General features: G+C 40.0%; 1 protein-coding gene across 1 annotated transcript; it reads left to right on the top strand.

Moving 5' to 3' along the window:
* Positions 1–688: 688 nt before the first annotated feature.
* On the top strand, positions 689–20,604 carry zgc:152863 (uncharacterized protein LOC562658 homolog). Its single transcript, XM_034168654.1, has 5 exons — positions 689–768; positions 5,505–5,602; positions 9,671–9,874; positions 16,370–16,514; positions 19,636–20,604. The coding sequence occupies exons 2-5, from the start codon at positions 5,518–5,520 to the stop codon at positions 19,973–19,975; spliced, it is 774 nt and encodes a 257-aa protein (XP_034024545.1). The 5' UTR covers positions 689–768; positions 5,505–5,517; the 3' UTR covers positions 19,976–20,604.
* The last annotated feature ends 4,122 nt before the right edge of the window (positions 20,605–24,726 follow it).

Raw genomic sequence — 24,726 nt, 5'->3', positions numbered from 1 at the left:
TACCCCAGCAGTCACAGGGCGTGAGGCTAATAATAATAATTTAACATTGAAAAAAGTGTATCTACACTCATCACTCATCTTCAACCACTTGTCCGGGTTCAGGTCGTGGGGGCAACAGCTCCAGCAGGAGACCCAAAAGTGTATCTAATGTTCTCGTAATTTTTATAGCACTTGTGCTGCTGATCACAGAGCAGATTGATGAGTTCAGTGCAACAATATAAATAACAGTTCTGTAATGAAGTCCAGTCTGTTCCAAAATCATATCTACAGATCTTCAGGAAACAGAAAAGTTTAAGATTTTTGTTACCATGCATACAGACAAACACTGTTTTGATTTTACTGAATTTTTATATTGACATTATTCATATGTACAGTGATTTTAATGGTTTTTAATAGAATAAAACGATCTTCTATTCTTCTATAACTTTGCTACATGTTAAAAAGATTTATTTTTTTCTTACTCTTACCACGAAAACGTGACCTTTAAAACTTGACATTCATCAGATTACCATGACGTGACTGCTGATTTTTATTTTCAGCAGCGTCTGCAGTTTGGAACAAACTGCACTTCTGAGAAGGCTGGTACTGGTGGGCAGGGCTTCGCGGTGACAGCGCCCAATGGGAAGTCGCGGCGCTGCTGTCAAACAGCTGTTGATGACGTCACGGCGCGAGCCTGCAGAAGCTTCCACTTGTTGCTGAGCAGCAGCAGGCGCGAGCTCATCGGCGCGAGGACGTGATTCTGCTGGACGCTTCTCTTCGTGGCTTCAGGTGAGACAAAAAGAAACCCCCAAAACTAAAGTATCACAACTTTAAACTCAACGCAGCTGCTCATAATGGCACACTGCATTTATCTATTTATTTTAAGCTTCGACAGATTGACCTACGCTCTAAAACAAGAAGTGTGTGTGTGTGTGTGTGTGTGTGTGTGTGTGTGTGTGTGTGTGTGTGTGTGTGTGTGTGTGTGGTTATCAGTCTTGTAAGCAGCTAACTTCAAACAGGTTATGTGCAGTTTACATATACTAGCGTGTCGTCCGTGGGGATCCACGGGCTCTAGATTGGGTAGTGTTTATAAAATAGGTAGTTGACATTTTCCACAGGTGGTAATAGTGCAAAGTTTCTAAAATAATTTGGAATGTTTTTAGAACTTTAGACCTTAGACCTCAACAGTTTATAGAAGAACTCAACCCTTTTATTTCATGTTAATTACATAATTTTTTAATGTTAATTTACTGTCTTAATGTATTTAGAAATTGTTTAGATTCTTGTTATCATATACACACTATTATTATTATTATTATTAATATTATTATTAATATGTATATGTCATGGACATGATGAGCGAAGCCCTTCAGCATCTCATCATGTCATTTAGGTCCTTCAGACTGTTTTTTTTGTTTTTTTTGTTGTTTTTTTTGAGTAAATTCTTTCGTGGACCATGAGCATGGCTAAAACCTTTCAGCTTCTACAGTGTCACAACCTCAGCACGGGCCTCAGTGTAAGATTTTTTTTGACGGGCCCTACGCGCATGTTAGTTATTTAGCATATGTCACACACATGCACGCGCCCACCCACTCGATGAGGTCTATATAGATTTTACCAAGTGTGTTGGATTTTAGAATCAAATAAATGACTTGGGTTATTGTATTACAATTTTTTAAGAGGTCAAGAATCTAGATTTAACACCCAGGTCTGAATTGCATGTGCACAACAGTCTGCAGGTCAGCATACCTCTTCTTTGCATCAGACAGCAGTCGACTACATGATAAACCTTTAAGGCAAAAAGAGATGATAATAAAATGAAGCCTATAGCATCACAAGCCAGAAGATATATTCAGCAGATTTCCCAATCTGAGAGGACGGCTGTCAATCAAATCTCGCTCTTCAGAAATGACCAATCACACCAGAGCCATTACCGACCCTGGTTCCCTCCCCCATTGTGCCAAAAGTTGCGAACGAGAGGGCAGAAATCCACTTTATATATATATATATATATATATATATATATATATATATATATATATATATATATATATATATATAAACAGTTTACACTGTGGTAGGATGCACTTTTCTCAACTTTTATTCGATGATATGGTTTATTGTGGTAGCTGCTGTAATTTTGGACATTAGTTACTGCTGTCACCTCATCCCAGTGAGCATTTGCTATTGAAAAGACATTCAAAAAACGTCTACGCCCACCGTTAAAAAGATGTTCAAAAGATGTTGAAAGTTTTTTCACTGTCTATTTGTAGACTCCTAACTCCAAAAACCATCATCGGACCAGTTAGCTTCCGCTAAATTTTATTCTGCTAATTTCACTAAGGTTTTTTTTTTTTTTTTTTTTTTTTTGCATAGTTAGTAACAGTGAAAAACATTTGTAAACCCTAAAATCACACTCGTTGGTTCCTATCTTACATATTTTGCAGCAGTCAGGCAGCTGAGAGGAGCTGAGCTCAACTCTACCCCAGCAGAAGGGGCCTGGCTGCCAGGCTGCTACAAAAAAAAAAAGTCATTTACAACCCCTGGCAAAAATTATGGAATCACCGGCCTCGGAGGATGTTCATTCAGTTGTTTAATTTTGTAGAAAAAAGCACATCACAGACATGACACAAAACTAAAGTAATTTAAAATGGCAACTTTCTGGCTTTAAGAAACAGTTTAAGAAATTAGGAAAAAAAATTGTGGCAGTCAGTAACAGTTACTTTTTTAGACCAAGCAGAAGGAAAAAATATGGAATCACTCAATTCTGAGGAAAAAATTATGGAATCATGAAAAACAAAAGAACACTCCAACACATCACTAGTATTTTGTTGCAACACCTCTGGCTTTTATAACAGCTTGCAGTCTCTGAGGCATGGACTTAATGAGTGACAAACAGTACTCTTCATCAATCTGGCTCCAACTTTCTCTGATTGCTTTTGCCAGATCAGCTTGCAGGTTGGAGCCTTGTCATGGACCATTTTCTTCAACTTCCACCAAAGATTTTCAATTGGATTAAGATCCGGACTATTTGCAGGCCATGACATTGACCCTATGTGTCTTTTTGCAAGGAATGTTTTCACAGTTTTTGCGATATGGCAAGATGCATTATCATCTTGAAAAATGATTTCATCATCCCCAAACATCCTTTCAATTGATGGGATAAGAAAAGTGTCCAAAATATCAACGTAAACTTGTGCATTTATTGATGATGTAATGACAGCCATCTCCCCAGTGCCTTTACCTGACATGCAGCCCCATATCATCAATGACTGTGGAAATTTACGTTCTCTTCAGGCAGTCATCTTTATAAATCTCATTGGAACGGCACCAAACAAAAGTTCCAGCATCATCACCTTGCCCAATGCAGATTCGAGATTCATCACTGAATATGACTTTCATCCAGTCATCCATAGTCCACGATTGCTTTTCCTTAGCCCATTGTAACCTTGTTTTTTTCTGTTTAGGTGTTAATGATGGCTTTCATTTAGCTTTTCTGTATGTAAATCCCATTTCCTTTAGGCGGTTTCTTACAGTTTGGTCACAGACATTTACTCCAGTTTCCTCCCATTTGTTCCTCATTTGTTTTGTTGTGCATTTTCGATTTTTGAGACATATTGCTTTAAGTTTTCTGTCTTGACGCTTTGATGTCTTCCTTGGTCTACCAGTATGTTTGCCTTTAACAACCTTCCCATGTTGTTGTATTTGGTCCAGAGTTTAGACACAGCTGACTGTGAACAACCAACATCTTTTGCAACATTGCGTGATGATTTACCCTCTTTTAAGAGTTTGATAATCCTGTCCTTTGTTTCAATTGACATCTCTTGTGTTGGAGCCATGATTCATGTCAGTCCACTTGGTGCAACAGCTCTCCAAGGTGTGATCACTCCTTTTTAGATGCAGACTAATGAGCAGATCTGATTTGATGCAGGTGTTAGTTTTGGGAATGAAAATTTACAGGGTGATTCCATAATTTATTCCTCAGAATTGAGTGAGTCCATATTTTTTTTTACCTCTGCTTGGTCTAAACAAGTAACCATTACTGACTGCCACAATTATTTTTCCTTGATTTCTTATAGTGTTTCTTAAAGCCAGAAAGTTGCCATTTGAAATGACTTTAGTTTTGTGTCATGTCTGTGATCTGCTTTTTTTCTACAAAATTAAACAACTGAATGAACATCCTCCGAGGCCGGTGATTCCATAACTATTGCCAAGGGTTGGACATTCACAGCATACAGCGGTCCAGACGTGAGGCCAAAGTCCTATGGTTTTGATTTATAAACCAAATTTATTCAGAAGTATTGAACATTAACACACACAGATGCCAAAATGCATTATGGGCAAACTGAGCCTCCACTCATCACTGATCGGTTGATTCATTATATGTAAAAACCAACACACACGTTACTGTAACATGTTTGTTAGTTTTTAGAAATAAATGTGTATTTGTAAAATATTTAATTTTTTTCATATGTAAAAAAAGGCTTTTGCAAAATGAAAATTCTGTTGTGAGTTGTGATTCAGCAACAACCATGTAATATAACAATACACCATTCACACTGCCATCCAGTAGAAGGCAGTGTGAATGGCAACGTACTGGCATCCCATCCAAGTGGTTAAAGTTGAACCTGTGTGTGTGTCTGTCTGTCTGTCTGTCTGTATGTATGTATGTTCATTCACCATCACTCTCCATGACTCCTTGACGGGGTTAAGGTCTGTCTGTCTGTATACACTGAAGCAGTCATCGTAACGCTTCAGCTTTAACCATTTGGAATTGAAACCCCACCTGACTGTAAAGCAGCTGAGTAACTGGCTGAAACTGAAACCTTGTACACCAATACAAAGGACTGGCACACAATCATCCCACAGTGAGGCCATTGCTTATACCATCAGAATCAGAACAGCCTTTATTGGCCAAGTATCTTCAAAAGAATACAAGGAATTTAACTCCGGATTCAACTGTACTCTCTCTGTACAAGCATGTATAAATAAACACTAAATAATTAACAATAAAAACACATGACTTTTAGTATCCTTTATGTGTGTTTGTGTTTGCACGATGTGTCAGTCATGTCAGGAACCGTGAGGGGTCGCCCCCTGTCTCACAGTGTCGGTCACACCAAACATTACAGATGTGTAACACACTTTAGTATTCAAACTTCCAGCTCAGGCGACCACAACTTGCGTGGGAGGCTGGTATCATAGTCATCTTGGCACTCTGTGGTAGAAACTCTGCAGCTGATGTTTCTCAAAATGGAAATTAAAACCCAGCAAGCAGACTGAAGGTGAACTCTTCCACCAATGCTGTGTTGTTAAATCAAACTATTTTCTGGAGAAAAAAAAATCCATTATAAGTGATGCACTTATACTGGACAATATTATATTTTCACTTTGTAAAAATGACAGAGTTGCCATTAATTTCGATAAACTGTCCGGAATTAGTTGGTTTGTTTGTTTGTGTACTTCATATGTGTTAATGTTGTGTGTGTTGTGTTTTGTTTTTTTTGTCTGTATTGTACCATCAGGAAGTCTGGTTTGATGTCTGCATCACTTGTGTGTCCGTGGCCCTGTGGATGCATCTATGGACTCCTTTTCCTTGCCTCCTTATCACACCTCAGTGCAGGTATGACCTCTGACCTGTTTGCTCATTTGTTCTAGTGATTCAACCTGAGTTACCTGTGGCTGACAGCAGTATAATCAGCATTTTTCATCTATCAGTTTTGAAGCAAATAAAGCGGCACATAGCCTTGAGCAAGCCAAGTTCAGCCATCACATTGTGACCCAAGACGCAACTTCACATCAGCTAGTGTTTTATTCTCCCCAACTTTCCACCTGCAACCTCTGCGTGGATCCTTCAGAGTGGCACAGTTGTATCCTGTGCTATCTTAAGTTGTGCTGCAGGTAGTAGTAGAGTCTGAGCCGGGAGGCAGCGCAGCTCAGCTGCTGTAACTTTCCGTTTTCCCCCAAGCTCGCGGCTACACAGGAGACTGCCGCGACCACCCCATACTCACGTTGCCTCAATTCGGATTACGTACTGTCTTAAAGTTTAGCGTACATAAACAATCAAATGTATATGTGCAATGTTTTAATTCTGATGTGTGCCATTATTACGTTCAGCTAGTAATAATTGTGGATTAATTGCTGTATTTTTTGTCTGAGGTAATTGGGTGTGATATGAATTGCTCTTTTACGGATCAGTAAAGTTGTTTGAATCTTGAATTTGAATCTTGAGCCTTTCACCAAACTTTATTTGCCACACTACAGATATTAAAGAAGCGACTGTATACACCTACACTAGTAACTAGGTTCTTTCAGTGTCGCCATGATATATATTTGCACTTTGATTTTGGCAGAGGTTTTATGCTGAACGCTCTTCCTTGCATAACACAACATCACATGGAAAATAGTCACACATGGACTGCCCTCTCATGTATCTGTATTGTTACACAAAGTGCCTGATCTACAAAGATATAACGAGTGCTCATTTGTGTGGTCTTTCCAATCCAATTTCCAATTGTGTTTTGAGTTAACGATACATGGGTCTCATAATCAGTCTTGACAAACTCTCTCATCTCACTCTCAACTTCATCCTATGGGTCGTAATAGAGTCCCAGTTGACTCTGCATGAGGTTGCATCAATGATCGCGGATATTAACATATTTTCCACTCGCACAATTAATTTGCAATGCAAGCTTGGTGTAAACACAAATAACAGATCACAACTGAGACCAGCCTAGACTTGTGAGAGTTAACAAATTGTCATGATCTTGTAGGTCTTATATAGGTTTTGCTCCCATTTTGTATGAGATGAACTCAAAGATCTAAAACATTTTCTATATGCACAAAAGACCTATTTCTTTCGAATACTGTTGACAGATCTGTCTAAATCTGTGATAGTGAGCACTTCTCCTTTGCTGAGATAATCCATCCCACCTCACAGGTGTGCCATATCAAGATGCTGATTAGACATCATGATTAGTGCACAGGTGTGCCTTAGACTGTCCACAATAAAAGGCCACTCTGAAAGGTGCAGTTTTGTTTTATTGGGGGGGGATACCAGTCAGTATCTGGTGTGACCACCATTTGCCTCATGCAGTGCAACACATCTCCTTCGCATAGAGTTGATCAGGTTGTCAGTTGTGGCCTGTCGAATGTTGGTCCACTTGTCTTCAATGGCTGTGCGAAGTTGCTGGATATTGGCAGGAACTGGTACACGCTGTCGTATACGCTGGTCCATAGCATCCCAAACATGCTCAGTGGGTTACATGTCCAGTGAGTATGCCGGCCATGCAAGAACTGGGACATTTTCAGCTTCCAAGAATTGCGTACAGATCCTTGCAACATGGGGCCATGCATTATCCTGCTGCAACATGAGGTGATGTTCTTGGATGTATGGCACAACAATGGGCCTCAGGATCTCGTCACGGTATCTCTGTGCATTCAAAATGGCATCAATAAAATGCACCTGTGTTCTTCATCCATAACAGATGCCTGCCCATACCATAACCCCACCGCCACCATGGGCCACTCGATCCACAACACTGACATCAGAAAACCGCTCACCCACACGACGGCACACACGCTGTCTGCCATCTGCCCTGGACAGTGTGAACCGGGATTCATCTGTGAAGAGAACACCTCTCCAACGTGCCAAACGCCAGCGAATGTGAGCATTTGCCCACTCAAGTCGGTTACAACGACGAACTGGAGTCAGGTCGAGACCCCGATGAGGACGACGAGCATGCAGATGAGCTTCCCTGAGACGGTTTCTGACAGTTTGTGCAGAAATTCTTTGGTTATGCAAACCGATTGTTTCAGCAGCTGTCCGAGTGGCTGGTCTCAGACGATCTTGGAGGTGAACATGCTGGATGTGAAGGTCCTGGGCTGGTGTGGTCTGCGGTTGTGAGGCTGGTTGGATGTACTGCCAAATTCTCTGAAATGCCTTTGGAGACGGCTTATGGTAGAGAAATGAACATTCAATACACGAGCAACAGCTCTGGTTGACATTCCTGCTGTCAGCATGCCAATTGCACGCTCCCTCAAATCTTGCGACATCTGTGGCATTGTGCTGTGTGATAAAACTGCACCTTTTAGTGGCCTTTTATTGTGGACAGTCTAAGGCACACCTGTGCACTAATCATGGTGTCTAATCAGCATCTTGGTATGGCACACCTGTGAGGTGGGATGGATTATCTCAGCAAAGGAGAAGTGCTCACTATCACAGATTTAGACTGGTTTGTGAACAATATTTGAGGGAAATGGTGATATTGTGTATGTGGAAAAAGATTTAGATCTTTGAGTTCATCTCATACAAAATGGGAGCAAAACCAAAAGTGTTGCGTTTATATTTTTGTTGAGTATATATATATATATATATATATATATATATATATATATATATATATATATATACGAGGTCTGTTAGAAAAGTAACGGACCTTTTTATTTTTTCAAAAACTATATGGATTTGATTCATATGTTTTTACGTCAGCCAAGCTTGAACCTTCGTGCGCATGCGTGAGACCACATTGCGAGCCGAACCATAACCCACACCATTGCTGAACGGTTCTTTTCTGACACATTACCCGCTGTGGACCATAGTACACACCAGGTATCAGCTGCCGATGTTCGTGCAGCACCTACCTGCGCAGCTCATGACCTCCCCATGGTGTCGACGCCAGCTCCTTCCAAGTGCAGACGCTAATCCTCCGCCGTTGCTCACCCAGTGCTCCCACGCAGCTCTCAGCGTCAACTTAAACACTCTGCTCACACTGATATCCAAGGGTTGAAGCTGTGTTGTTAGCCCTCCCGGAATAACAGCAAGCACCGTGTTCATCTGCTTCACACGCTGTTTCACAATCATTGTCTGTGTCAGGTGGGTCTGGGTGGGGTGAGGAATACGCGTCCAATGTTCTGTTCTCTGATTGGTTATCGTGACCAGCGTGACCTATAGGGCAGCCGCCATACTACAGTGCCCATGATGTATTGCATTTCCATTTCCGGTGGCCATTTTAAAACATAGAGCGACTCTGTCACGTAAAATTGTTTTATTACGGTAAATTAATTGAGAATCTACTGGGATATTTTTCATTTATAAGTTGCTCTGGAGTATAGGTCGCACCCCCGACCAAAATGTAAAAAAGTGTGACTTATAGTCTGAATATATATATATATATACACACAGGTGCTGTTCACAGAAATAGAATATCATGAAAAAGTTGATTTATTTCAGTAATTCCATTCAGAAGGTGAAACTTATATATTATATTCATTCATTACACACAGACTGATATATTTAAAATGTTTACGTCTTTTAATTTTGATGATTATAACTGACAACTAATGAAAATTCCCCCCCCCCCCCAAAAAAAAATGTTGAAAGATATGTAGCAAGATGAAATCCAGAATCAGTCCCCTAGAAGCTAGGTTAGTGGGGGTGTCCCTTTGGTGAACATGGTAGAGCGTTGTTTTTGTGAACGAGAAATCTGGTGTTTGAACTCTACCGATTTTCTTCATGTGTTTGTTTATCATCTACTGTGCCTTTCAGTAAATAAATCTAACTTAATATTAAAAAAATACATACAAGCATTTAAAAACAAACGTTAACAAAAGAACTTTCCTTTGCTCCTCTTGATAGAAATGCTGCACACTTCATTTTTAAAGCATTGTCCCTGGCGTGTTGTCTCTTCAGGCAGACTGGGCAGCTGCAGCCACCCTTTGGTCCCCGAACACGGAGGGTTTGGCTGTGATCCGTCTCCTTGTCGAGGATTCCCCCAGAAAAGTTACATCTATTTCTTCTGTGAGCCTGGCTACCACATCAGCAGCAAGGTCCGCAGCTCAAAGTGCCACCAGGGCAAGTGGCTCCCTCCAATTCCTACCTGCACTCCACTCAAAGGTCAGGGTCACAGGCCATGTTTTTAACCCCCAGCTGAAAATCTTAATGTTTTCAGGTTTAAAAATGTTTGCAGTAAAAACATTTAAGCAATGTTCCTGCAGATCCTTAAAAAGCTTTAAAAGGCATTGAATTTGTTCATCTAAAAATAAGGCCTTAATTGGCATTAAAATGTCATAAACCAGTTTTGTCAGTACTCTTAAAAATGCCAAGACATGGGAAGAAGGATTTTGTCCGTGTTTTCTTCTGATATTGCAAATAAAAATCTCTAAATAAATGGCTTTTTTTATAATTCAGTGAAAGCCTGTCATAAAGCTACAGAAAGCGAGATAGCAGAACCAAAATATCTTGTGGTTATTGCCAGAAATCTCATAGCAGTAAGACATAACGTACCTGATAACATGGGAAAGTGTAAGCTTAATGAAAGATCACGGAAGATTTAGCAGTGTGGTTTAAGCTAGTATCCATGTTCTATGTTGCGATGAATATTTGTCCAAATTTGTCCCAAACCCTCAGTCATTTATGTTGGGTTCCCCACCCCCTATTTTTGGTTATTGTAATGTTGATCTTAAATTTCATTCTGACTGCTACTTATTAAAAAAAAAAAAAAAAAAAAATCTAAAATCTATCGTTTTTTTTAAGCTGTGAAAACCCTGTTTAAAAAAAAAAAAAAAAAAAAAAAAACATAGACAAGCCCCAACCTCTGGTCATGATAAATGCAGCCAATGTTCCCCATAGACCTTCACTAACTTTGCAGCACGTCTTTACAGCCTGGTACCAAAAACAAAACAGTTTTGTTCCCCACAGCTAGTACCAAAACTCAAGCTATGAAGTTGTGAATAATTAGGGCCATGGTCACTCTGAGCAGCAGCTATGTGCTGCCGAGTCAAGTCCAGAGCACTGCTAGCAGGGACTAATATAGCGGCTGTTGACTATGCTGTGTCTGTCTGAGCATTTTATTACAACTATCTGAGATAATGTGGCTTGCTGTGTGGTTGTACTAATTGTACTAATGAATATCTAAGAAGTCTGTACTCTAATATTTCTGTTGAGTGAAAGTTTAGGTTCAACAGGCTCAAAGGAGATACAAGACAAACTCAACAAAACATTTAACTATTAATAGTCTGATAACATCAAGTGTCATTGTTTTTCTGAGCACTATCAGCAGGGAAAAGGCCACCAACAATACAAAGAAGTGGGCTTCTGGTGCTGAAGTAGTCTGGTGCTGAAGTGAGCCTAAGAAGTACAATCACACTGGATCCTTTAATCAAAATACAGGAATATACTCCTAATTTTTAGAATGTTTAACGTTGTAAGAAATGTTATTGTAACATCACTAACCAAAAGTGTGTTTTGGTACTGAGGTGTTATTATCTTTTTCTTTGACAGTAGCACGGCTTTTATATTTTCTGAACAAAACACAGCTAAGAGATTTCTCTCACTGTGGCAACTTTGTAACGTCTTGTGTTACCACAGAATGAGGCAGGATCAGACAGGAAGTCAGAGCACAGAAAGAGGAAGCGGTCACAGTAATAACAATTAGATATTTCCACCTCTGACGTTGTCTGAGCTTCATGGAAAGTTCCTGCAATATGTGGCAATTACAAAAGATATAAATAGAATTCTGGTTAATTCTGGGTATTTGATGATATAAAGTGCATCCGGAAAGTATTCATAGAGTGCCACTTTTCCACATTTTTTAATGTTATAGCCTTATAGTTTAAATGAGTCAACACCCCCGAGTCACACTAACTGCCAGAATGCTCGTAGCATGGGCCGAGGCGGAGGATTAGCAGCAATCTTCCGTTCCAGCTTATTAATTAATCAAAAACCCAGACAGAGCTTTAATTCATTTGAAAGCTTGACTCTTAGTCTTGTCCATCCAAATTGGAAGTCCCAAAAACCAGTTTTATTTGTTGTTATCTATCGTCCTCCTGGTCGTTACTGTGAGTTTCTCTGTGAATTTTCAGACCTTTTGTCTGACTTAATGCTTAGCTCAGATAAGATAATTATAGTGGGCGATTTTAACATCCACACAGATGCTGAGAATGACAGCCTCAACACTGCATTTAATCTATTATTAGACTCAATTGGCTTTGCTCAAAATGTAAATGAGTCCACCCACCACTTTAATCATATCTTAGATCTTGTTCTGACTTATGGTATGGAAATTGAAGACTTAACAGTATTCCCTGAAAACTCCCTTCTGTCTGATCATTTCTTAATAACATTTACATTTACTCTGATGGACTACCCAGCAGTGGGGAATACGTTTCATTACACTAGAAGTCTTTCAGAAAGCGCTGTAACTAGGTTTAAGGATATGATTCCTTCTTTATGTTCTCTAATGCCATATACCAACACAGTGCAGAGTAGCTACCTAAACTCTGTAAGTGAGATAGAGTATCTCGTCAATAGTTTTACATCCTCATTGAAGACAACTTTGGATGCTGTAGCTCCTCTGAAAAAGAGAGCTTTAAATCAGAAGTGCCTGACTCCATGGTATAACTCACAAACTCGCAGCTTAAAGCAGATAACCCGTAAGTTGGAGAGGAAATGGCGTCTCACTAATTTAGAAGATCTTCACTTAGCCTGGAAAAAGAGTCTGTTGCTCTATAAAAAAGCCCTCCGTAAAGCTAGGACATCTTACTACTCATCACTAATTGAAGAAAATAAGAACAACCCCAGGTTTCTTTTCAGCACTGTAGCCAGGCTGACAAAGAGTCAGAGCTCTATTGAGCCGAGTATTCCTTTAACTTTAACTAGTAATGACTTCATGACTTTTTTTGCTAATAAAATTTTAACTATTAGAGAAAAAATTACTCATAACCATCCCAAAGACGTATCGTTATCTTTGGCTGCTTTCAGTGATGCCGGTATTTGGTTAGACTCTTTCTCTCAGATTGTTCTGTCTGAGTTATTTTCATTAGTTACTTCATCCAAACCATCAACATGTCTATTAGACCCCATTCCTACCAGGCTGCTCAAGGAAGCCCTACCATTATTTAATGCTTCGATCTTAAATATGATCAATCTATCTTTATTAATTGGCTATGTACCACAGGCTTTTAAGGTGGCAGTAATTAAACCATTACTTAAAAAGCCATCACTTGACCCAGCTATCTTAGCTAATTATAGGCCAATCTCCAACCTTCCTTTTCTCTCAAAAAGTCTTGAAAGGGTAGTTGTAAAACAGCTAACTGATCATCTGCAGAGGAATGGTCTATTTGAAGAGTTTCAGTCCGGTTTTAGAATTCATCATAGTACAGAAACAGCATTAGTGAAGGTTACAAATGATCTTCTTATGGCCTCAGACAGTGGACTCATCTCTGTGCTTGTTCTGTTAGACCTCAGTGCTGCTTTTGATACTGTTGACCATAAAATTTTATTACAGAGATTAGAGCATGCCATAGGTATTAAAGGCACTACGCTGCGGTGGTTTGAATCATATTTACCTAATAGATTACAATTTGTTCATGTAAATGGGGAATCTTCTTCACAGACTAAGGTTAATTATGGAGTTCCACAAGGTTCTGTGCTAGGACCAATTTTATTCACTTTATACATGCTTCCCTTAGGCAGTATTATTAGATGGCATTGCTTAAATTTTCATTGTTATGCAGATGATACCCAGCTTTATCTATCCATGAAGCCAGAGGACACACACCAATTAGCTAAACTGCAAGATTGTCTTACAGACATAAAGACATGGATGACCTCTAATTTCCTGCTTTTAAACTCAGATAAAACTGAAGTTATTGTACTTGGCCCCATAAATCTTAGAAACATGGTGTCTAACCAGATCCTTACTCTGGATGGCATTACCCTGACCTCTAGTAATACTGTGAGAAATCTTGGAGTCATTTTTGATCAGGATATGTCATTCAAAGGCCATATTAAAAAAATATGTAGGACTGCTTTTTTGCATTTACGCAATATCTCTAAAATTAGAAAGGTCTTGTCTCAGAGTGATGCTGAAAAACTAATTCATGCATTAGACTGCATTAGACTTAGACTGCTGGGGGGTTCCCATGATGCACTGAGTGTTTCTTTCTCTTTTTGCTCTGTATGCACCACTCTGCATTTAATCATTAGTGATTGATCTCTGCTCCCCTCCACAGCATGTCTTTTTCCTGGTTCTCTCCCTCAGCCCCAACCAGTCCCAGCAGAAGACTGCCCCTCCCTGAGCCTGGTTCTGCTGGAGGTTTCTTCCTGTTAAAAGGGAGTTTTTTTCCTTCCCACTGTCACCAAGTGCTTGCTCACAGGGGGTCGTTTTGACCGTTGGGGTTTTTACGTAATTATTGTATGGCCTTGCCTTACAATATAAAGCGCCTTGGGGCAACTGTTTGTTGTGATTTGGCGCTATATAAATAAAATTGATTGATTGATTATTCCAAAATGGATGAAACTATATATATATATATATATATATATATATATATATATATATATATATATATATATATATATATATATATATATATATATATATATATATATATATATATATATATATATATACAAAGTTGTTTGCAAATTTTGGGCACCCCTGATGATTTTCCTTTATAAATCTTTGGTTGTCTGGATCAGAAATTTCAGTTAAATATATCATATAGCAGATGAACACACTGATATTTGAGAAGTGAAATGAAGTTTCTAGTATTTACAGAAAGTGTGCAATAATTATTGAAACAAAATTAGGCAGGTGCATAAATTTTGGCACCTTGTCATTTTATTGATTTGAATATACATTTAGCACTAATTATTGGAACACAAAATTGGTTTGGTAAGCTCATTGACCCTTGACCTATTTACACAGGTGAACCCAATTACAAATGTTTCTCCTCTTTGCATCTCTTCTAATGAGTGTCAACATGGGAGCCTCTAAACAACTCTCAAATGACCTGAAAACAAAGATTGTTCAACATCATGGTTTAGATACAAAAAGCTATCTCAGAGATTTCAGCTGTCAGTTTCCACAGTGAGGAACATAGTGAGGAAATGGAAGACCGCAGGCACAGTAATAGTTCTAGTACTAGTAGCCTCACATCGGGGTGAATGTGAGGCATTATTTGTAAAGAGCTTTGAGTGTCTGATGCAGATGGAAAAGTGCTATGTAAATGCAGTCCATTTACCTTTTACTAGTTAAGGCCCAAAGTGGCAGGCCAAGAAAAATCTCAGATAAGCTGAAGTGAGGGATGGTGAGAACAGTCATAATCAACCCACAGACCTGCTTCAAAGACCTGCAACATGATCTTGCTGCAGATAGTGTCTCTGTGCATCGTTCAACTATACAGCACACTTTGCACAAGGAGATGCTGGATGAGAGAGTAATGTAGAGGAAGCCTTTTCTGTGTACACACCACAAACAGAGTTGCTTGAGGCATGCTAAAGCACATTTGGACAAGCCAACTTCATTTTGAAATAAGGTGCTGTGGAATGATGAAACTAAAATTGAGTTATTTGGACATAACAAGGGGCAGTATACATGGCTGAAAAAGAACACAGCATTCCAAGAAAAACACTTGCTACCTACAGTAAAATTTAGAGGTGGTTCCATCATGCTGTGGGGCTGTGTGGCCAGTGCAGGTACTGGGAATCTGAAGTAGAAGTTGCACTGGGGCTGGATCTTTCAACAAGACAACGATTCTAAACACTGCTCAAAATCTACTAAGGCATTCAGGCAGAGGAACAAGTACAATGTTCTGGAATGGCCATCTCAGTCCCCAGACCTGAATGTTATTGAAAATCTGTGGTGTGATTTTAAGTGCCCACTTTCCTCAAATTGGTGAGTGTCAGTGCTAAACTTCATTTTGTACCTTTGTTACTGGGCACATCCAGACTGCTCTATCCGGTACATGTGAGGGATTTTTAATGGAAACACCTTACGATGGGATGGGACGTTTTGTCCGATGCAAATGAAAATCTGTTATACAAAATCCAGCATATACGGTCTTTATTACACGGTCCAGTGAGTGCAAATATCTAGTTTATGTGATTGCAGTTAAGACAAGTTTTACTGAATATATTTCTCGCTAACTTTTACAAAATGTGTGAGAAACATATTAAACTTAATAAGCTGTTTAGGAGCATTTTCCGCCATCTTGGTTTATTTTCTTCAAGCGGGCAGCCAGCTGATGTCATGCTGCCTTTCTGTACTCCGAATGGCTGTCGCTGTGTCCTTCCCAGCAGCCCTTGCACAGATCAGTGGAAGCCCCCACGTGATCTGTGATGTCACTACCAAATGTAGGTCATGTTGTCTGATTGCTTGAAATTCTCCCCTTGAGGGGGAGAAACTCTAAATTGCTTTCGGACAGTGCAAATTTTGATCATATTGGCAATATCATATTATGAATCCCTTATTTAAATGCTAAGGAATAAAATTATAGTTGTACCAAAGAAAACTATTTTATGTCTTCAATCTTATAAAAACCCAGAGGCTGTACAACTTTAATGTGAAGAACAATTTTGCTGTAATTGTATTGTTGTCTTTTTCAGAGAGTCCTAATGAGAGTTCTGAGGACAAAGCGGCTCAGTCCCTGCCGAGTGTGGCTACAACAGCTGTGGCCGTGGCCATCTTCCTACTCACCACCACCGTCTGCCTCATCCTCAAGTCGCGGCTCTGCCCCTGTCACTCTCACAGGTGGGATTCACACACTTCTGTTGATACACTGACAAACGCTTTAAGCACAAATATGTACTTCACATTTGACATTTTGTTGTATTTTAAATGGATGAGGAAAAAAAATCAGTTTTTTTAATGACCTTTCATTTCTCCAGATATTATACAACTCAAGCAAAAATATAAATGAGATCATGACGTCATCTTTAATTATAAATTGCTGGAGTCACAATCTGCATCAAATATAACACTATGTCCAGTAAAAATCAACTCTACAACATATATCGAAAGTATAATTTGTAACCTTATATACTGAACAGTTAATATAATTTAAGTGTGTGTATGTATATGTAGATACAGTAAAACTCCCATTTGGGTGGACCTGCAAATTTTGTCCATTATAGAAATCCGCTATATGTATAAAACAGACGAAATGAGTTATATGTATGTAACGGATCAGTTACAGTCAGGAGGCACCGAACGATCTACGGGGAATCCCCAGCAACAATTATACTTACGTATTGCCTTGATTACACACCTGACCTTGAACTGGGACCTGCCTCATTTAATGACCGAGTCAAAACTTTGTCTCAAAAAAATTAACGCCTGCCTTAAATAAGCGCCGGGCATTATGTGCATTAAAAAGATTACATTTGGTCGAGTCACTATTTTTTCTAAGTCTGCTGCAGAGTGGTACCTTAAAATCCTAAAGCCTGATTTATGCTTCTACAACTCCACAACTCTGTGGCCATGCAATGACTTTGACGTGCATGTGACCCTTTTAAAGTACTCCGTCACATTAGTGGGTGTCTTAATGCAGTTTACTGCAGGAACAGTGGCTTTTCTGGACCAGTTTGTCCCTCAACAAGCTCCACTTTTTTATAAAATCATCAGCCTCCAAACCAGCGTTATGGTACGTGCAGTTTTCCTCCATGAATTGCAGGTCATTTGAGCGTCTTTGTAGTTTTTCTGACTCCGTGTTGTAAAGTTCGCCATATTTGTGGTCTTTTCTGCCAGATTTTCCTCTATTTGATCCATGATCGAAATGAAGTGGATGTGCGCAATGCAAAAACTTTTAAAATATGACAGGAAAGGAATTGGAAAAGTGACTAATCACAGCCCTTGCGGTCGTTGTTGTTTCACCCGGGTTGAGGAGAGGGTTTGCAGTCACACGGAGAGCTCTGACATATTACACCATATTACAGTGCAGGCAGCAAGCAGCATTTTGTTAATAATCCCCCGACCTTGAATCACGCCCTGCCTCGTTTAGACGTCTGGTCTGAGCACAGTTTTAAAAAAAAAAAGCAGCCGGTCTTTTAATCATGGAAATTATGGTCCCACTTTCCTTGAATCAGTGTCAGTGCTGAACTTCATTTCGTACCTCTGTTGCTACTGGGCACATCCAGACTGCTCTGTTGGGTACATGCAAGCGGTTTTAATAGAAATACATTGCAATGGGATGGGACGTTTTTTCCGATGTGAGTGAAAATCCGTTATACAAAATCCGGTATATACGGTGTTGATTACATGGAAAACAATACAAAAATATTGTGACTTTTGCTTTTGTCCGGTGAGTGCGAATATCTGGTTTCTACAAGGACTGTTTAGGCGAGTTTTGCTGTATATGTGTGTGTTTGTTTATTCAAGATTCAAGAGTTTTATTGTCATATGTACAGCAGAAACAGGCAGTTACACTATACAATGAAATTCTTACTTTGCTATTCCTCCATTCACCAATATAATCTTAAAAAGAAAGAAAGAGAGAGAGAGGAAAAGGCGAAATGTTTAAATAACAAAAAACACAAGTTATTGTGCAAATTGTGCAAATATGTGGATCAGCGATTCAGAGAGTGCAAATCACGAGTAAAGGATGTGGACAGTAGTATTCAGAACAAATATAAATAAACCTATGTAAACAGTATTTTAATAGCAGCAGTACAGTGTATTTAAGGTGCAATCTAGTGTAAACAGGCAAAAATTAAAGAACAGTTCAGGGTGGGAGGGGAGAGGAGGTAGTGTATGATGTGTTTATAAGCCTGATGGCCTGTGAATAAAAACTGTTAGTCTTGTGGTCCTGGACTTCACACTCCTGTAACGTCTGCCTGAAGGTAGGAGTGTAAAGAGGTTGTGCTGGGGGTGAGTGCTGTCCTTGATTATATTCTGGGCCCTCCTGGTGACTCTGGTGTGATAAATGTCCTGTAGTGAGGGAAAGGCTGCTCCTGAGATGGACTGAGTCTTGATCACACGCTGGAGAGCCTTTCTGTCCTGAGCAGTGCAGTTTCCATACCAGACTGTGAGAACACTGGTGAGAACACTCTCAATCGTACTCCTGTAGAAGGTACTAAGAATTTTGGCTGGCATGCCAAATTTCCTTAGTTTTCTCAGAAAGTATAATCGCTGCTGGGACTTCCTAATGATGGTCTGTGTGTTGTGAGACCAGGTGAGATCCTCACTGATATGGATGCCAAGGAATTTGAAAGTTCTCACCCTCTCCACCTCCGTTTCACCTATATACAGGGGTGTGTGCAGCACCTGTTTCTTCCTCGGATCAACAATAATTTCTTTGGTCTTGTCTGCATTTAATAAAAGATTGTTGTCATGACACCAGGCCACAAGCTCAGCCACCTCCTTCCTGTATGCTGTCTCTTCCCCACCAGTGATCAGACCAATGACTGTAGTATCGTCTGCAAACTTGATGATACTGGTGTTATTCTGAGAGGTCACACAGTCGTGTGTGAAGAGTGTGTACAGGAGGGGACTCAGCACACAGCCCTGGGGGACCCCAGTGTTCACTGTTCTTGTGCTGGATGTACGACTGCCGATTCTGACTGACTGGGGTCTATTCGTAAGGAAGTTCAACATCCAGTTGCAAATGGCAGGTGTCAGTCCAAGGATGAGGAGCTTCTCTATAAGTTTGTATGGTATGACAGTGTTGAATGCTGAGCTATAGTCGATAAACAGCATTCTGACATACGTATCCTTTCCCTCCAGGTGAGTGAGGGCTGTGTATATATGTGTGTGTGTGTGTGTGTGTGTATATATATATATATATATATATATATATATATACAGCTTCAGTTTTGTTGCATGAAACTGAAGATTAGAAACTGTGTCCTAAAAAAACAAATATTGTCTTCTGCAGCACCTGTCAGTCCTTGGACCAGCTGGACCTAATGGCGGAGGGTCCCACTGTCCCGTTGCCCTCCTATGAGGAAGCAGTGTATGGTAGCTGGGGCCAGAGGCTGCCCACCTGTTTGGCCCCAGGTCCCACACAGCTTTTGATGAATCAGGACACTCCAGAATGTCACCACTCTCCTCTCAATGGCCAATCAGATACCAGCCACGGCCCGCTACTATCTGAACACACCTCAGGCAGCCCCCCGCCCCCTTACAAGGAGGTCCAGTCACATCCCAGAGACAGGCTGAGTGATGGTGACACCTACCACCTACAACTTGCACTTTCAGATGACAAAGACATTTGATTGACATGCATTATACTGACTTCTTTTCTACTGTATGGGCAGGTGCTTGTGAACTACATTTGTTTAATTTATACATCACTCATTCATGGCTGCCGACCATGTCGGAGACGTTCAAGTGTTTATTGAAGGTGAGGAACCAAACAAAGAAGGAGCCCTGATTGGAGCAGGTGTTACATGGCTGCAGCATCAGGACACTTTCATTCCTATTTTATGCAGAGCTGATTGGCCCGCTGAGGTCATCTCTGACTGACGATGACTTTGTTACATTTCTAAAGGCTTATCTTATATTTGGGCCCCGAACTCTTCACAATTGGTATGTATTGTGTTGACCCTTGTTTTCAGAAGGAACCTCTAGTTACCTCCAGTCTACCCAATACACCACCAACGAATGGTTTCAATCAGATGGACGTGTGTGTGTGTGCACACGCGCCCTGGCAAGGACCCCCTTTCTGAGACAATTACATAGTTAATCAGTTGAAAACACTTTTCCAGGGCGCTGTGTAAAGCCTGCTCACTGTTCAATGTATACTCAACAAAAATATAAACGCAACACTTTTGGTTTTGCTCCCATTTTGTATGAGATGAACTCAAAGATCTAAAACTTTTTCCACATACACAATATCACCATTTCCCTCAAATATTGTTCACAAACCAGTCTAAATCTGTGATAGTGAGCACTTCTCCTTTGGTGAGATAATCCATCCCACCTCACAGGTGTGCCATATCAAGATGCTGATTAGACACCATGATTAGTGCACAGGTGTGCCTTAGACTGCCCACAATAAAAGGCCACTCTGAAAGGTGCAGTTTTGTTTTATTGGGGGGGATACCAGTCAGTATCTGGTGTGACCACCATTTGCCTCATGCAGTGCAACACATCTCCTTCGCATCATCCGTGAAGAGAACACCTCTCCAATGTGCCAAACGCCAACGAATGTGAGCATTTGCCCACTCAAGTCGGTTACGACGGCGAACTGGAGTCAGGTGGAGACCCCGATGAGGACGGCGAGCATGCAGATGAGCTTCCCTGAGACGATTTCTGACAGTTTGTGCAGAAATTCTTTGGTTATGCAAACCGATTGTTCCAGCAGCTGTCCGAGTGGCTGGTCTCAGATGATCTTGGAGGTGGACATGCTGGATGTGGAGGTCCTGGGCTGGTGTGGTTACACGTGGTCTGCGGTTGTGAGGCTGGTTGGATGTACTGCCAAATTCTCTGAAACGCCTTTGGAGACGGCTTATGGTAGAGAAATGAACATTCAATACACGAGCAACAGCTCTGGTTGACATTCCTGCTGTCAGCATGCCAATTGCACGCTCCCTCAAATCTTGCGACATCTGTGGCATTGTGCTGTGTGATAAAACTGCACCTTTCAGAGTGGCCTTTTATTGTGGGCAGTCTAAGGCACACCTGTGCACTAATCATGGTGTCTAATCAGCATCTTGGTATGGCACACCTGTGAGGTGGGATGGATTATCTCAGCAAAGGAGAAGTGCTCACTATCACAGATTTAGACTGGTTTGTGAACAATATTTGAGGGAAATGGTGATATTGTGTATGTGGAAAAAGTTTTAGATCTTTGAGTTCATCTCAAACAAAATGGGTGCAAAACCAAAAGTGTTGCGTTTATATTTTTGTTGAGTATAAGATGCATACATTGATTGAGATTTGTACGAGTTATTGGAGGGGAGGATGGTAGCAAAAGGACCCATAGTGTAATGCCTAATACTGGGGTTGTAGAAGGTTCCTGAGTATTAACCATTACAATATGGGTCATTTTGCTTTCATCCTCCCCTCTATCAGTCAATCAGCACATGCATCTTGTATCTAACATTAATCGGGCTCAATATACGTAGCAGCCTGGCAAAGTGTTTTGAACTGATTAACTGAATTGAATTCTTGATTGTTTAACAATGTAATTATCTCAGAAAACGGGGTGGATCCTTGTCATTTGATTGGTGGTTTGTATGTCACGTGACATGGATTATTCATACCATTTGCCGTTGTTTCATTTACAGTGCAATAGTTCTTTTAGCGTGCAATTTTGGTTCTATGTATATGAAATGTGCTATTGCACGCCCTGACCACCGTGCGCGCTCACGCTACCAGGGACGCCGTTTAGCTGACAGGCAATGATTTGAACAAGCTAATTGACGGTGCTAATTCTTCTAATACACATACACACACAAAACACAAATCCACTACACCATAAACCGTCTGGAGGCATAAAGAGCTGTTAGGATGAAGAGCTGGAGAAATTTCTGATGTGATTTTTCTCTGGATTGAGGAAAGCAGGTGGCAATCTCGACACGAAGTCAGTGCACGGCATCACTTTTGAACTGTTTTTCCAAGTTGACTGAGAACAATTTTGGACTCCAATTTAAAGTTTGTTTTGGACGGTTGATGTCAAAGGACCAGTGCACACCAAAATGTAAGTCCTGTTTCTGTTTTATTATATATATATATATATATATATATATATATATATATATATATATATATATATCAGGTTTTTGCAAAAAATAATAAGGTCCGATACTTTTCTAACAGACCTTGTATATTATACCCATCCCATCTGATAGAAACCATTTTTTGGTGGTGTATTGGGGAAGCGACAGGTAGGTTCCTTTCGAAAATGCAATACATGTACAAATTGTGAAACGTAATCTTTCACAAAGCATATACTATATTTAAAGTACTAGTCTGTCACTATAGAAATAATTTCCAGGATTCATAATCACCTCTGCTATCAAAATACACATTTAACCTGTAAGTGGGGACATGTGTCATGGTTTGTATTGCTCTTGCTGATTCTAACTGCACTGTAGTGATGTACACATTTCTTGTTAATCAAGGTAAAGTTGCATTTAAAATGTTATATTTTTGTATTTACAGATCTGAAGCAGTATTGTAACTGTTTTGAGGAAGGGTATTTTTTCAGTTTTTTGTAAGCTTCATACTATTCAGTTTGTTTGATTCTAAAACCAAAAACTGTTCAGCTTTCATGTTTTTGTTATACTTTATAATTGTAATTCTTGCTGAAGTAATTTACCATGAATTTTCCCTGGTGGCATCAGTGCTTCTTAGGACTAGCAGAAATATAATTTCGTACCACAGTCAAGCTGATGTTAAAGTGTGTTGCAGGCAGCTGCAGTGTAATGCATCAGGATTCCCGAGGCAGCAGAAGGGCGTTCTGCCACAGAAACCCAGCCTGACGTCAAGTACACACTGTGTGTGCTGTTTGCACGTTGACACAGGCTGCTTGTACACAGACAGTCTGCACCTCATAGAACATGGAGGAGTTGGGTGGACGGAAATGAAACAGGTAGAGGTGACATGGTGTTTCAGTGCTTTCCCTCAGGAAGCTGTGGTAGATGATTGATGCTCCCGTAGATGATGCCACGTGCTTTGTGTGCACTCGTTTCCTCACCAGACAACCTTTAGTTTGTGAGTCTGCTGTGTAAAAAGCAATGCAGCTTAAAGATGATCAATCTCAGTCTTGATTGGTGTAAACCATGTTATACCCAAAATGTACCCGTAATTCAGTAGGTACCTCAGTGCCACCCCTCTGCCCTACTTTGCACTCAGACTGCACGCCGTCTAAATATGCACTTTAGGCAGCGCTCCATAGATTGTCCAGGGAGGACTTGGAATGTCTATGAAGATGTCATGATGTAATTTGATTAAATTGTACATTGTATTGTTGCACAGACTTATAGAATAAATAAATGATTTTTTTTAACACCTTTTTAATGTGCTGTTTTTAATGTCAGACATAAACGTCTGACACATTTTCACTTTAAAAAACAAACAAAAACAATTGTGATAACTGCTGAGAAGTTGTAATGATTTAAAAGGTGAGCAGTGAGGTGGTCCCACTCCGCCTTGTCCACGAAGCAACATGTTGAATCATGTGATCAGCTGAAAGTTTCTCTTCCTGTGGTGTGAATCCACATGAGTCTGCATATATAGTGATGGTAAATGCCAAACTGGCAGAACCATTTATATACATATACTGGTTACATTCACATACTGCCATTGCACTATTGTACAGTAGTGTTCAGAATAATAGTAGAGCTATGTGACTAAAAAGATTAATCCAGGTTTTCAGTATATTTCTTATTGTTACATGGGAAACAAGGTACCAGTAGATTCTCACAAATCCAACAAGACCAAGCATTCATGATATGCACACTCTTAAAGCTATGAAATTGGGCTATTAGTAAAAAAGAAAATGATTTCTGAACTGAAAGAAACATTCCTAAACAAAATACAAGGTAACTTAGTGACAATAATCTTTATAGTAAAAATGATCAGTGAATATAAAAGTCTGTCTTTGACTAACAGCCAGTTAAAATTTGTATGCTTCGTAATGATATCTGTCCGATAACTGCACTTAAGTGCTATATGAGCAGCCCTATTTTGAATAATCTGTTATTTATCATTTCTCCAGTGGCATTTGACCAACCTGCTGGGCAATAGTCCAGGTATACTAATAATAATGCTTTAATAGCATAATTTGTTGTAGTACAACTGAAAAACCTTGCATGCCTTCTCATAATCAATACACCTCTGCCCATTTTTACAAAAATATTATGTTTTCCATCATAATTTTTAGTGTACCATTACACCCAGCAGCTTGGTCTGCTGGGTGTAATGCATCCATACCCTGTCTAGGACACCAGAGTCTTGATCCCCTTGGGAATACCAAAAACCGAATTGCGGTGATGACCACAAACACCTAACCATCCAC

The sequence above is a fragment of the Thalassophryne amazonica genome, chromosome 4, assembly GCF_902500255.1.
Source record: "Thalassophryne amazonica chromosome 4, fThaAma1.1, whole genome shotgun sequence".
Lineage (NCBI taxonomy): Eukaryota > Metazoa > Chordata > Actinopteri > Batrachoidiformes > Batrachoididae > Thalassophryne > Thalassophryne amazonica.
This window is presented reverse-complemented; position numbering and strand designations above follow the sequence as displayed.

Bases quoted from the DNA above. Each gene is read 5' to 3' on its own strand.
- zgc:152863 (XM_034168654.1), top strand. From the start codon at position 5,518: ATGTCTGCATCACTTGTGTGTCCGTGGCCCTGTGGATGCATCTATGGA. The intron at 9,875-16,369 runs GTCAGGGTCACA...TGTCTTTTTCAG, and splicing joins TACCTGCACTCCACTCAAAG to AGAGTCCTAATGAGAGTTCT. The intron at 16,515-19,635 runs GTGGGATTCACA...TGTCTTCTGCAG, and splicing joins TGCCCCTGTCACTCTCACAG to CACCTGTCAGTCCTTGGACC.